Source organism: Nesoenas mayeri (genome assembly GCF_963082525.1).
Source record: "Nesoenas mayeri genome assembly, chromosome: 9".
NCBI classification, from domain to species: Eukaryota; Metazoa; Chordata; class Aves; order Columbiformes; family Columbidae; genus Nesoenas; species Nesoenas mayeri.
In genome coordinates this window covers 10,132,560-10,145,026 of record NC_137557.1, presented here as the reverse complement: position 1 = coordinate 10,145,026, position 12,467 = coordinate 10,132,560, and the positions used below count along the sequence as shown (strand labels likewise).

Sequence of the window (12,467 nt, the reverse complement as noted above, 5' to 3'; positions counted from 1 at the left end):
AATATTTACAAATATAATGTGTATTTCTGACATCTGCAGTACTGAAAAGGACATCTAGTATGGGTTGCCTCTGATTTGTGTCTTTTACCAATTTCTCATGATACCCCTATAGATTTTTCTATCATTTTACTGACCCTAACTAAATTATTTTTTAAGAATCTTTCCAAAACTTTAGTTGCCCATTTAATGACAACTTAATAGGTATAATGGCAAAGGCAAGAGTGTTTACAGTGACAAAGTATTTCAGGTAGTTTATAATGTGGAACAAAGGTTACACCCCCTGCAAAAATGTGGTGCAACAAAAATCCTGGTGTTGCTCATTATTTTGTGATAGTAGCAAGGAGAAACTTGTGCTCAGCAAGGGTCTGTAGCACTGCTGAAACAGCTACACTCTTACCTAAATCTAGTGAAGACTTGTCTGAAACTCTGACAGTCTGGACCTTCTGCTCAGTATCCACACTGATAAGGTCAGAATTGTCTGTCTTCTTTCTGTGGGTTGAAGCTTTTAAGCCTTCACTTCTTGATGGATTCTCTGATTTCTTTGCTTTGTTTTGGTTTTGTAAGACAGGTTCACTAAGATCCAAGAGATCCAGACCTGTTGATAATACTTAGAGACAAAATGTTAGAATTCAATGTAGTTTTAATTCAAATAGCTCTCTTTTAAAAATGTATTTTATTTGGAAAAAAATTACTAGTGTGTTTGCATTTGACTAGAGTGGATGTATATTTTCTGGCTAAAGATGATGATCAGCCTATTCAAATATGACTATGGATTTCAGGTGCTTAACTGGATGCAGTTTAGAAAAGCCTGATTTGTATAAAAGGCTTTTCCTCTGAAAAGGACTTAAGGCTGTGGCCTTACTCCACAGTTTTTCTTATGTTGTGATGGTTGCCTATATAATCGAACTTTTAGATTATATTTGGTTTAATCTTATGATACATCAAGTCCTGGTACCAGCTGCTTAGGGCACTGCTGTTGTGCCATTATGGAAAAAGCTGAAGAGTGGACAGCTTCTTGACTGGACCTCTCAGGTCATAAAGGAATAATGGTATGTTTAGTGATCATTTTTATTCTTCTTGTTTTTTGTGTTCGGGGGTATAAATACTGAATATAATTATAAATTCTATTGCTATTTCTATTAAGGACTACCTCAGTATAAAAGGCACGTTCAGTCGGAGTTGCTTAAAGAGTAACATTTCAAGTTCTTTAGCACATAAAAGACAGAAAAACTCGCTCTTTATCATCTTTTTATAGGGCAGGTGCTTTTGACAGATCAATATGTATTATCTCTTGCAGTGCCTTATCTGTGTTCTTGGTAAATCACTGAATTTCATCAATCTTCATAGAATAAGATTTTTTTGTTATTAAATAAATCTAATTAACCCTTCCAATCTCATAGATGCTCAAGGCAGATATAGGATCTACAGATACTTACTTTTTTACAATAAACACAACTCTTAAACAACCTGAAATGTTTCTACTCATCCCTGTAATATCTTTAACTATATACGAAAGGAAAAAATATTATTTACAATCGTTATTTAATTCAATGTTCCAGTTTTTGCTATTAGAACCTGCATATTGCTTTAGACACATATTAATTACATGTGAAGATGATCACCCAGCTGTCAATTATTCATCTTAATAATTTGCATGTACATAGATTTCAGTTAAATCCCTTCTAACAAGCCAAGTCATTTTATGAGACAGCAATAGAAGCTGGTAGTGCTGCACTGATTTTAGTGCATCTCAGCTGATCTGCTTAACCGCTTTGATCACCTGTGCACAAATACTCACTAGGAAGAGGCCAGTTTCTAAAAACGCTTCCAAAGGACAATGTACTGCAAACATGACTGAGTATAATTCAAAAGGCTTTCAGGATTCGCTCTCACTTTTCATTACCTGCTCTACTATTTTACTGCAACACAAAGGAGCTCAGGAATGTGTTATATACTTTCACTAATAAAGTGTCCAAACTCAGCCTGGACGAACTGTTCGATATCTCCTCCCTTTTCTGCAGCATCCATACAAGTTTTTACTAAAGAAACCTTTCTAGAGTAAGGAACGAGTTTGGTGAAAACCAGACTAATTGTGGCTTACTCATAAATTGAAATGTTGCAAAAGCAAAGATTGAGAATTGGTCAAATGATAAGTACTTCCTGCTGAACTTAAACAAGTTCCCTTTAATTCAACCCCGGATATCTGCTAGAATACATGTGATTTGCATCACATCAGATTTGCCCTCAAATGTAATGGATAAAGTTTTTTCTACTAATAGATCAGGCAATTATAACTTAATACCAGCTTGTAATTTTGCACAAATAGTAAAAAATCAAGAAATCACTTGACAAAAATGTACTGAAACTAAGTTAACACTAAAATTATTTCTCTGTAGTGAGGGATAGTAAAGAATCTTGTTTACCTGCAGTATTTGATGTTACAGGCCTTGCAACAGCTTCTGGTTTAGTTTCGCAGAGAAAGTCATCAATGGAGGGGCTCAGAAGGGGTCTGCTCTCTTGTTGCTCATTCACCAGCTAGCAATGAAATAACCCAGGGTCACAGAGTGTTGTTGGGATGCAGAATTTAAAGAAATAAAACATTCTCACAATATCATGTGCTTTATTTTTGGTTGCGAGAGAGTAAGATATTGCAATTCGAAGATGCACATATAGCTCTGGGCATAAAATTAAAAAATTAGCCACTCTTTTGGGGCAAAATTATGTTCCAGTTCTATAAACTGCACAAAAATAAAGCAGCAAGGTGATTTTTCCATAGCAATTGTTGCATAATATTGCTTACAGGGCTAAAGTATACAGGGCCTAGTGTAACTCCCTTCAAATCAATGGGTGAATTTGGCCTTCTCTATCACCAGGAGACTAAGCAGGGCTTATTTAGTATTCGAAAGTGGTCCATTTTTCACCAGTAACGTGCCTCCCCACAGAACATGCACGTTACCATTTAATCTATCAAATATGGATTAGCCCATTAAACAATAACCTGCCGAGACAGAAAACACTTCTCTGCAACACAAAGACGTATGAATGGCGGTGGAGGGATCCTGGTGAATGTATGAGCTTCCTGCCTGGGTTCTGACTCTGTGAAGACTCATGATCCAGGTTTTATTTATGAGCAATTTTCCCTTTTTATTGGAATTGCATGAATGTATAGGTTTTCGATTACCTAAAAGAAACTCTGTATTATAGGCTATTTCATGTATTAGGGATTAAAAAGACAAAACAGTAAAACAGTCTCATAAATAAAAGTCTCGTCTCTGCAATCTGTCTCTGATTGGAGGGTCAAGACCTGAGCTGAGCTGGATGGATGCCTGATGGTGTGGCCTGCATTTACTTTACCTTTAATAGTCCTCTCTGCTCTTCTTCTCTCCATTCTGTTCTCACTGGTTTTCCATTGTTGAATTTCCAAAATTTTAGCTTTTAAATTTAGGATGCTAACACAGATTTAAACTGGCAAAAAAAAAAGGTATTTACTCCTCCTCATTTTATATGTGTTAATTACTGGCATTTAGCTACTCCAGTAGCAAGACTGCCTCTGAAGTTATTACAGCAAAATAGCTTAGATTTGCTGTTGTTCAGTACTTCATTTCTATCTTACAAGGTTGCAAGAAAATACCGGAGCTATTTAAATAAAAAGTCCATTATTTTGATGGATCAAACATTTAAGCTGGCACCTAGTGCTGACTGACTGTATCATATGCACATTTATTCATTTGCCCAGAACCTCACAGTTTTGCACCGAAATACCAATTTACATGAGTAACACGGAAGACAGATGAGTGATTGCCTGCCCAATCGTGTGCAGCAGAACATGCAAATGTGGGCACTTCACTTAGAAATCTGGCAATGATACTGTCCCAGCCTGTAATTCAGCATATGCTAAACCCAGATTGCAGGTGCACCTTACAGGTGACTTAATCATGTGGGTTTTTAAGTCTCCAAATTGATTGTCCAGGTTGCTGTCTCCTTCAATGCACAGAAGTTCCTTGCTTAATTTCATAAATCTCAACACTTGACTGGAAATTGCATTTATACCATCTGCACACCTTTGATTGCTATTAAAGGTGCCTCCAGGTCTGTGTTTTTGCCTAATATTGATATTCAAGGCTTAAGAGGACCTTATTTTGCTATTTATTATTTGGTGTCAGTCCTTACTCATTTCTGTTGGTGAAAAAACGAAGGTGGATGCCTAGTTATTTCTTGTCCAAATTACTTTAATTATTTTTAAAGTTTCTTTGTTATCAAATCCAGACATCAGCAAAAATTGCTTGAATGCATTTTTCTTTTTGCATTTACACATCCCATCCTAGGAACTAGCATCACTAACAGCTGCTGCACTTCTGCAACAAGTTGCATATTCAGGTGAACATAGCATCCAGCAGAAAGATTGGGAAAGCCTCTGGATCAGTTGGATCTTCAGTGATCTATTCTGTGATATACTAACAGCACAAAGGAAAGTCCTGCACCATTTGCAGGCGGTCATGAGGGAGGAAAGGAGAGGTTCTATAGCAATCACTGTAAAAGTAAAATCTTCATAGAAAATACTTTGTTTCTGTATCTATAAGAGTGTATCAATAGTCTACATTATTTCATAAGATTTGTATGTTTTGAAGTTTCCCATTACATTCTGTGGAAATGTTCTTTAATAGATGGGAGAAGGAGGGAATGAAGAAGGGCTATGAGAACCCAGGCAGCCAAAATCACTCACTGGAGACAGTGAAGAATATAAAATCTGAAGACCAACTGAAAGGCAATTTATTGTCTGAAGCTGTTCCGGGGGTATGGGGATAAACTCTGGGAAGAGCAGCAATAATGCTGAGAATCAGAATTGTGGAGAGGAGGGAAACCAGAATCAACAATGATGTGAATTTCTCAGGGGTTCAAGTGAAGTATGAAGTAGCAGATGTCTGGTAAATATTTTTTTCTTTTCAAAGCTGGTTATCACATCCCTAGAAATTTCTTTATTATGTTGTTTATATAAGGAAGACCTGCTCAACAACAGGCTTTCATTAGTTTGTACCAGCAGGTTATTGTTCAAAGTCCCTTGATGAAATTCTACCATTAAACTGAAAGAAGATTGGTGGTAGCAGCCACTTCATCAATTTTGCTGGCAAACGCCAAAATTTAATTTTGTTGTGTCTTCTTTCTGCTGCATTTGCAGCAAGTTCAATTAGAAGACAAATAGATTCCTCTTCTCTCCCTTACTTTGTGAACATATACACTAAATTCATCAGAGATGGGCCACCCAAATGATCAGAGGAATAAAGAATGCATTTTACAGGGAGACTAAGAGAGTTTGATTTGCTTATGCAAACAAAATGAAGATTGAGTAGGAATATAATTATTCTTCATGTTTACATAAAGGAAGAGTGGTTAGATGACTTTGGAGAAGGAAAGTTATTTCAGCTATTGAGAAAGGGTTGCACCACAACAAAGAGATCTAAACTGCGCATGAATAAATCTGGTCTAAGAATTAAAAGAATCTTTCTAGCTATCACAGCAGTGAAGTGTATGAGCATTGAGGGGTTTTTTTGTTTTGTTGTGTTTTGTTTGTTTCTGGTTGGTTTTTGTTTTTACAGCAGGGGGACAAAAAGACTATTTTTAATGGCTTTTGACAAGCTTTTTACATGTCTGTTTATGATGTGATTGCTTTTGTGAAGTGGACTGTGGCCCATGGGATCCCTCCCAGTGCTGTGTCCTAAGCTTCCATGACTAATGACTGGAAGCTGTAGGAGCGTCTTGTTAAAATGATTGTTCCTACAAAAGAATAAAATGCTTTCAACTGAAATATCTGGATCAAAACAGATAGCAAATAGTTGATGAAGTCTACTAATTCTCAAAAAATACAAACTACATATATGTAGCAGTAGAACATAATGGAAAAAAAATATTTTTGTCATGAAGCAGACATGTCATGATGAATCAAACCTCAATGCTAAAGAGTGCCATGAGTTGATATTTTTGCTGTAGGTGAGCGGGCAGTGGGGCAGTTTGTGTCATGGCTGTGTATGCAATGCCACTCGGTAAATCCTCGGTCTCACACTTGGAATTTCATTTTGCTGCCTCATATGTTGTACCAAATTTATCTCTAGTTTAACTCTGCTCAAGTTATTAGAGTTATATCAGGCATGAATTTGGAGTAGTGCTATAAAACATTCATGAGATGAAAACTATTATCTATATTAAAGTAATAATTTATGGTTCTCAAGCACCTTTCAGGGTGAATATCACAGAATGCTTTAAAACATTCATGAATCAAGCCTGGCACCACCGCAGAGCTGAGAACTATTATCTCTACGTTGCAGGGGAGAGCAGCAAAGTGAAATGAAGCAAGCTGCCCAGCATCACCCAGCACTGGAGCAGGAGCCAGGCGGCTGGCGCTGCCGCTATTGACATGTGCGGTGTTTGTACACACGCCAAGCGATACACACTCAGCCTGTGAAAACTCTTCATTTCTGAGTACTAATTTAGCCAGTGAATGCCGTAAATCCTCATAATGGCTCCAATAACTTATTTTTTGTTTATAAAATCAATTTTAATCAAAGAAAAAACCCACAAACTCCTTTAACTGAAGGATATCTAAAATCTGCGGAGGGTGATACTCCCTAATTCTAATACATCTGAAGAGACCCATCCGTAGTATAAAATACTCCTAAATTCAAATAAACTAATTTTCCATGACTGACTTCTGCTATTGGACAGAACCACAGAAAAAGCTGGGGGGCGTGTTGTGGTTTTGTTTGTTTGTTTTGTTGTTGTTTGTTTGTTTTTTGTGTTTCATGGTTTTCTATTTTTCCCCTCACCCCAATACTGCTATTGTTTTGTTGTTGTTGTTCCAGAGACCATATTTGCGCTTTTTTTGTGGAGGCTTTGGGAGAGATACTGGGAGAGTCAAAAGTATCACCTGATGTTTGATATGAGCCCTGCTACTTAAATATATAATTAGAGTAAGGATTATTTAGTAGAGAAGTGAGACGAGGTGCAGAGGCCGGGTCAGACAGCAGCCATTGTGCTGGGGGCCACATCTGCCATGCTTCCCCTCAGCACAGGCTGGGCAGTCCTACAGCTTAGGGTGCTGATGGAAATCACCTGCTCTCCATTTTCTGCACCCCAGCTGTCTGCATTTATTTAGCTGATGTACTATATCACTTGCAGCTGCCTTTGCTGCTGAATTTTAGTTTAGTTTGGCTGGTGGTCTCTGTGCTGCAAACAGGAGGAGGTGGCAGCTTATGGCAGTTTTTTCTCTGGGAGCTTCTCAGGCCTGAAGGGTAGGTGGGGGACCAATTAATTGTGCTGGAGCTAAAAAAAAAATCAAACCCTGAATGGGCCTGGACATGGGTGTGCTGTGGTAGGAGGGGAGATGTTGCTGTGGAAGAGGCTCCATGCTGGCCCCCTGAAAGGGAGTGGCAGCCATGAGAGTGCCCCTAGATAATATCCAGCTTTGTGTCAGGTTCCCTCAGTTACCCGCCCAGCATCTCTTCCTCTGCCCTGCAGTCACCCCTAAACTCTCCCAAGCCTTATTTTCTCTCCTTGTTCTCCTAGGGTTGTCCTGCCTGGTAAAATACCTTCCTGGAGCTGTGGCCCCATGGAATCTCTTCAAGGGGGGCACTGCTCTGGGAAGCCTGCATGGGGCACCCAGCTGCTGCTATGGTGGCAGCTCTGCCACCCTGTAAAAACTTGTTTTCTGCTCATCCTCAGGGCATTTGGTTCATGGTTTTAACGCAGGTGCCTCTTACAATGCCGGTGTTGCTGGTGGTGTGTTTTACTGTGCCAGAGACAATATGAGATTATGTCTACATACAACTGCCATGGCTTTGGTTTCAGTTTGCTCCTAGTCTATATCTTATGTTGTAGTAAGAAAGTTATGGAACACCTAGGGAGTAGCTGTTGTTTTGTTTGTTGGTTAGTTTGTTTTTGTTTGTGTTTTTTAAATAAATAAAGAGGGGATGGGCAGTTGACAGGGCTCTGTTGTGAAGTTTCCCCAGAGCAGCTCAGTTTGGCCTCAAGGCAGAAGGAGCTGCAGCACACCTGGTGCTCAAGGGACCAGCTGAGAGCACCTGTGTCTTACCCAGTGTTGCAATCACAGCTGACTTTGCTAAGTTGCCTTGTCTGCTTTCTCTTCTCAGAGTGCTGGGCTCACTGTGGGAGTGCTGGAGTGCACCAAGACCGTCAGTAAGGTATGGTCCTGACATCAGATTGTATATACTGTCTTACTACATTCCTGATGTTGATCTCTTTGCAGTTTACAGTGCATGTTCATTTGCCTTTTTTTTTAAATAATGTTAGTAGGGCTAACACAATGCCAATCTTTAAGATAAACTATTTGGAATCTAAATCGGGGGGTTCCTGTCAGGCATAGGCAGCTAATTAGCACCTATGTTTTGAGCACATAGTGAACTAGTTCTCTTAAATTAAGTGCTGAAATTCCTTCTGTGTTCAATAGGGAGAGATAAATGCCTAGAAAAGCAACTCCATAGGGAGATCTTGCCTGCCTAATTTATGCTGTCCCTCAGGAGGCTCTCAAAGGCACCTCGCTTTTCCACTGGCTATATATGGAACTTATTTTAGCAGGACTGGTTCAATGAGCACCTAAAATTTAGATGTAATTAGCTACCCAAGTTAGTTGGATTGGATTCTACCCATTTGGTCACCTGAGGCTGACTGAATTACTCAAGGCACTAATTTGGGAAGCCTCAAACTACTGATGGATAATCCCCTGTATGGTTCAGCAGGCTGGCTGCTCCTGGGCACTCACGTTTTGCTGTACTGCCTGGTCTGTGCTGGTGAGAGTGTGGTTGGGCTGCTGACTGCATCGGTGAAATGATCGGTGAATGACCTAGAAGGCTCAAGATGTGGTAATGCACGTATGGTAATGAGCACAGGAGAAAGCAGGAATCTTTTAACTTAAGTTTTATACTGGATATATTGTATTTTGGAACTTTGCTCTGAGGAACTTGTTTGCTGCTTGAGTGAGACAGGACAAATAGGTGAATGAGTTAGATTAATTTGAGTAGTTTGTAAGTGTTACACTGTTCTTTTAACTTAGCCAGAGGCATCTACTGAAGCACAAGCATCAATCGCTAATTCATTTGTATAATACACAGCAATGGTTTCTTGAGGGACAGGTTCTCTGCACCTATCTGTCACACTGTGATCTTTGGTGGCATTCATTAGAGTAAGAGAAAACAAGTGAATTCATTTCCACTTATTAGCTATTTCAAAAAACTCATAAATGGGAACTATAACTAGAAATTGAGGTTATTGTTCTCTAGAACATACTGGAAGTGTTGGCCCAGCCATTGTATCTGCAGATTGTTATCTTGGCATGTTCACTGAGGGAGGTTTGGAAAGGGAACTGCTGACAAAAATCGCTAGGCTTGTGCTAGAAGTTCAGATTGCATGAGCTACGTTTTTATCTGCTCTTCTGGCACGTTTATAAATATTCCACAATGAAAATTACCACCTCACACACTTTATTTACTATTGTATAGTAAGTGTGATTGCTTTTTACATCATCCTTGTGCCAGGGTCATACTTTTTTCCCCTCACCCTAATGTGAATTTATGTCCAAACAAAACTGACATGCCAGCCAAATATTTTGTTTTCACAAGAACAGAGAACCAATTCACAGAGCACATGGTATAATTGACTTCCACCAAGTGTGAATAGCAGGAAACTCTCAAACTGAGACAAACTCATTTCACCCTCCTGCAGAAGGCAGTTTTGTGCTGCTGCCTCTCTGAGGACTCTTGCTCAGCAGCTGGTGACCAGTACTCTGTTGCTAAGTGGTAGGAAGTGTATGGAGTGGCCTGTGAATCAGAGGTGACAATTTCTTACCTGAAATCACACCAGCCAAGTGACCCCCTGGGGCTCAATGTGAACAACTGACAGGGAGCTGGTGTGAAGTCAGAGAAGCTGTGGGAGGATTACTATGGATACCATACTGGATATTTAAATTCACATGGCAGCTGTGTTGTTGAAAACTGATGCTTGATGCCTAAATTGGTGAGTGATAATGTGCTTATATCGCATATTCCTAAACAGCAGTTGCATTGCTTGGTGGCAACTCTTGCTGTGATGGCTGTGTCACAGCAGCATCCTATTTGGGTGCTAACCTATACAAGTTATGGTGTAGTGTTGCAAAGCAGAACTAAGTATCTCACAGTTCACCATCTCCTTCCCTCTCTTCCTCTTGGTCTGGCTAAAGGACACCAAACATGGAATTGTAGTTGTGTCTGGCTCCTGCATTTTGGCCTCATTCCAGCAAAGCACTTAAGTGTGTTCAGCAAAACTCAAGGTTAAGCGTGTGCCTAACAGTCATGCTGGATCAGAGCCATAGAGCAAGGGGAGGAAACTTGCTCTTGTGATATTTGGACTGTGACTGACAATTTGGCCTTTACCACTCATATAAAAACATGATTTACTGTAAATCTGTCTGTTGCGTTAATGTCAGTGTGCTCTATTCACTTTTAAAGTAAAGGATGCTGTTTACTAAACCGAAGTGCCTCCCTTTCCTGGGTGTTATAAGATTTTATTTATTTGCTTTCCCTCACTTGGCTGCGCGTTGTACTTGTAGCATTACCCTGTGATTTGTGTTTTGTGCTCTTCCTTTACCCATATCCCAATCTGAAGAACTACCCTAAAATGCTGAACAAAATTAACTCATCATGCTAGCCACTTAGAGATCATTGAAGTAGTATAGTCACTAAGAAATGACAAAATGTTATTTTAAAGAAGTTATTTCTGTACTGTTAGTTGCTGGAAGTACGTAGTCTGTACTCCCAAAATGGCCTGCAGGTTAACTGAGGGAGTAACAAATCTGACACGTCTGCTGAGTAAATGCTGGTGGGGAAAGTCTTGCAGAACAGAAAACCTGCAGAATCCAAGGTTATCTGTTGAGAAAGCTCCAAAGAAACCTTTACTGTGGGAGAAGGCACAAGTGTGACAGCGTCTGCAGGGACCAAGTGATAACTCATGGTGCTGGATTCTGTTTTCTGTATTAATTATTGGAATTACTTTTTGTGTGGCAACAGCTGAAGAGGAATTCTGACTTTGAGAACTACAGCTCTCAAATGCTTTTAAATAAGGTGCAAGGGACAGAAACTAGAGGACTCCTGTTTCACTCACACTGCAGGTGTTAGATTTGTACCCTTGCTGTTTCTCTAGGGGCAGCTATGATGATTGCTTACAAAATATTAGAGAATTATTGAATGTTTTTCATTAGCTGAAAGTGAAGAAGGCTGCATGTACAAATTCTTTGTGAACAACCAGTGACCCACAGGTAAGTTCAAGTGTCAGCAGTCGTGGATTGTATAGGTCCTCATGCACTATTCTGAGTCTGGTACATAATCAAATGTCAACTTAGATGAAAGAAACCACTGCTTTTTAACGACCAAATCTTCATGCTATAGCAGTATGAAGACTGTGAAGATGAGAGAATTAACAATATCAGATATGTCACAGATTATCACAGAATTTAATTTTTGTAAAGCTTATGCCATTCCTACTGATCTTCAGCCAGCCTTTGTTCATTTCTCATGCAACTGAAGTCATCTTTTACTGTACCTTTGCTGTAGCTTTGCATAGAGGCTGTAATTATTTTGAAATCACACAGATTTATTTTGTCTTTTTTGATGGATTTTTCTTTTAAAACGGAGTTCTGTTGCCTGTCTAGAACAAGGCTGTGGTTTTGGATGCGTTACTGTGGGCAGTCATAGGCAGCAAGTTCTAATTTCTTGTGAAGTTACCCAGGCTTTCTCCCTAGGGATCTGCAAGGCGTGTGCATTTGCTTTGAAATGTTTTTGAAGATTGAAAAGCCTGAAACTTAAAAGCTGTTTGTGAGTTTTTTGGACTTGCGATTCAGTAGAACAGTTTCACTGTACAAACAGTTATTTGAATATAGAAGAGCTGTAGTATATGGCTTGCAACTCCTTCACAAGATAATGTATTTTTACTTAGCATTCATGAATGAAGAAACAAAAAATTTCTGAAAATTAATTCCTATTCATAAATAATAGTAAAAAAAAAAAACAAAACAGGGTTAAACTGACATTATTTACAAAAAAAAGGTTTATCCAAATAGTTCTGTGCTTACGGAATGCCGAGGCATTTTAAAATGTGTGAAACAGTTTAGTTAATTTTTTTGTTTTAAGAAAAAATCACACCATCAATTCCCATGGCAATTTCAAATTAAGACTGTTATTTCATGGAAACGTATTTAATTTATGTGACAGAGAAATCTGTATAACTTTAGGCAAGCAGCCAATTTATGACTTCTAAGCATATTGTCAAGGCAACTTCATTATACTCATGAGACTATTTCCGCTGAAATTATGTGTACTGCCCTAAAAGCAATAATAGTGTTGAACAGTATTTAACTAGGAGGTAAAGAATCAATCAATATTTGTACTGCTAAGCATGCATTTATTAATTCTGTATTTTTTTAAGTCTTC

At 38.9% G+C, this 12,467-nt stretch overlaps 1 protein-coding gene across 3 annotated transcripts in view; it reads right to left on the bottom strand.

The window, feature by feature from the left end:
- Nucleotides 1-12,467, bottom strand: part of PEX5L (peroxisomal biogenesis factor 5 like) — a gene marked incomplete at its 3' end in the record, with an annotated part of 39,545 nt that overhangs the window by 20,520 nt on the left and 6,558 nt on the right. For 2 of the 3 annotated variants that reach the window (XM_080349956.1, XM_080349957.1), the window contains 2 exons: nt 2,424-2,535; nt 398-607 (listed from right to left, as the gene is read on the bottom strand). In XM_080349956.1, the coding sequence (XP_080206082.1) occupies nt 398-607; nt 2,424-2,535 (322 nt within the window). The remainder of the gene's footprint in view (nt 1-397; nt 608-2,423; nt 2,536-12,467) is intronic. The other variant, XM_080349958.1, reaches the window with a different exon arrangement.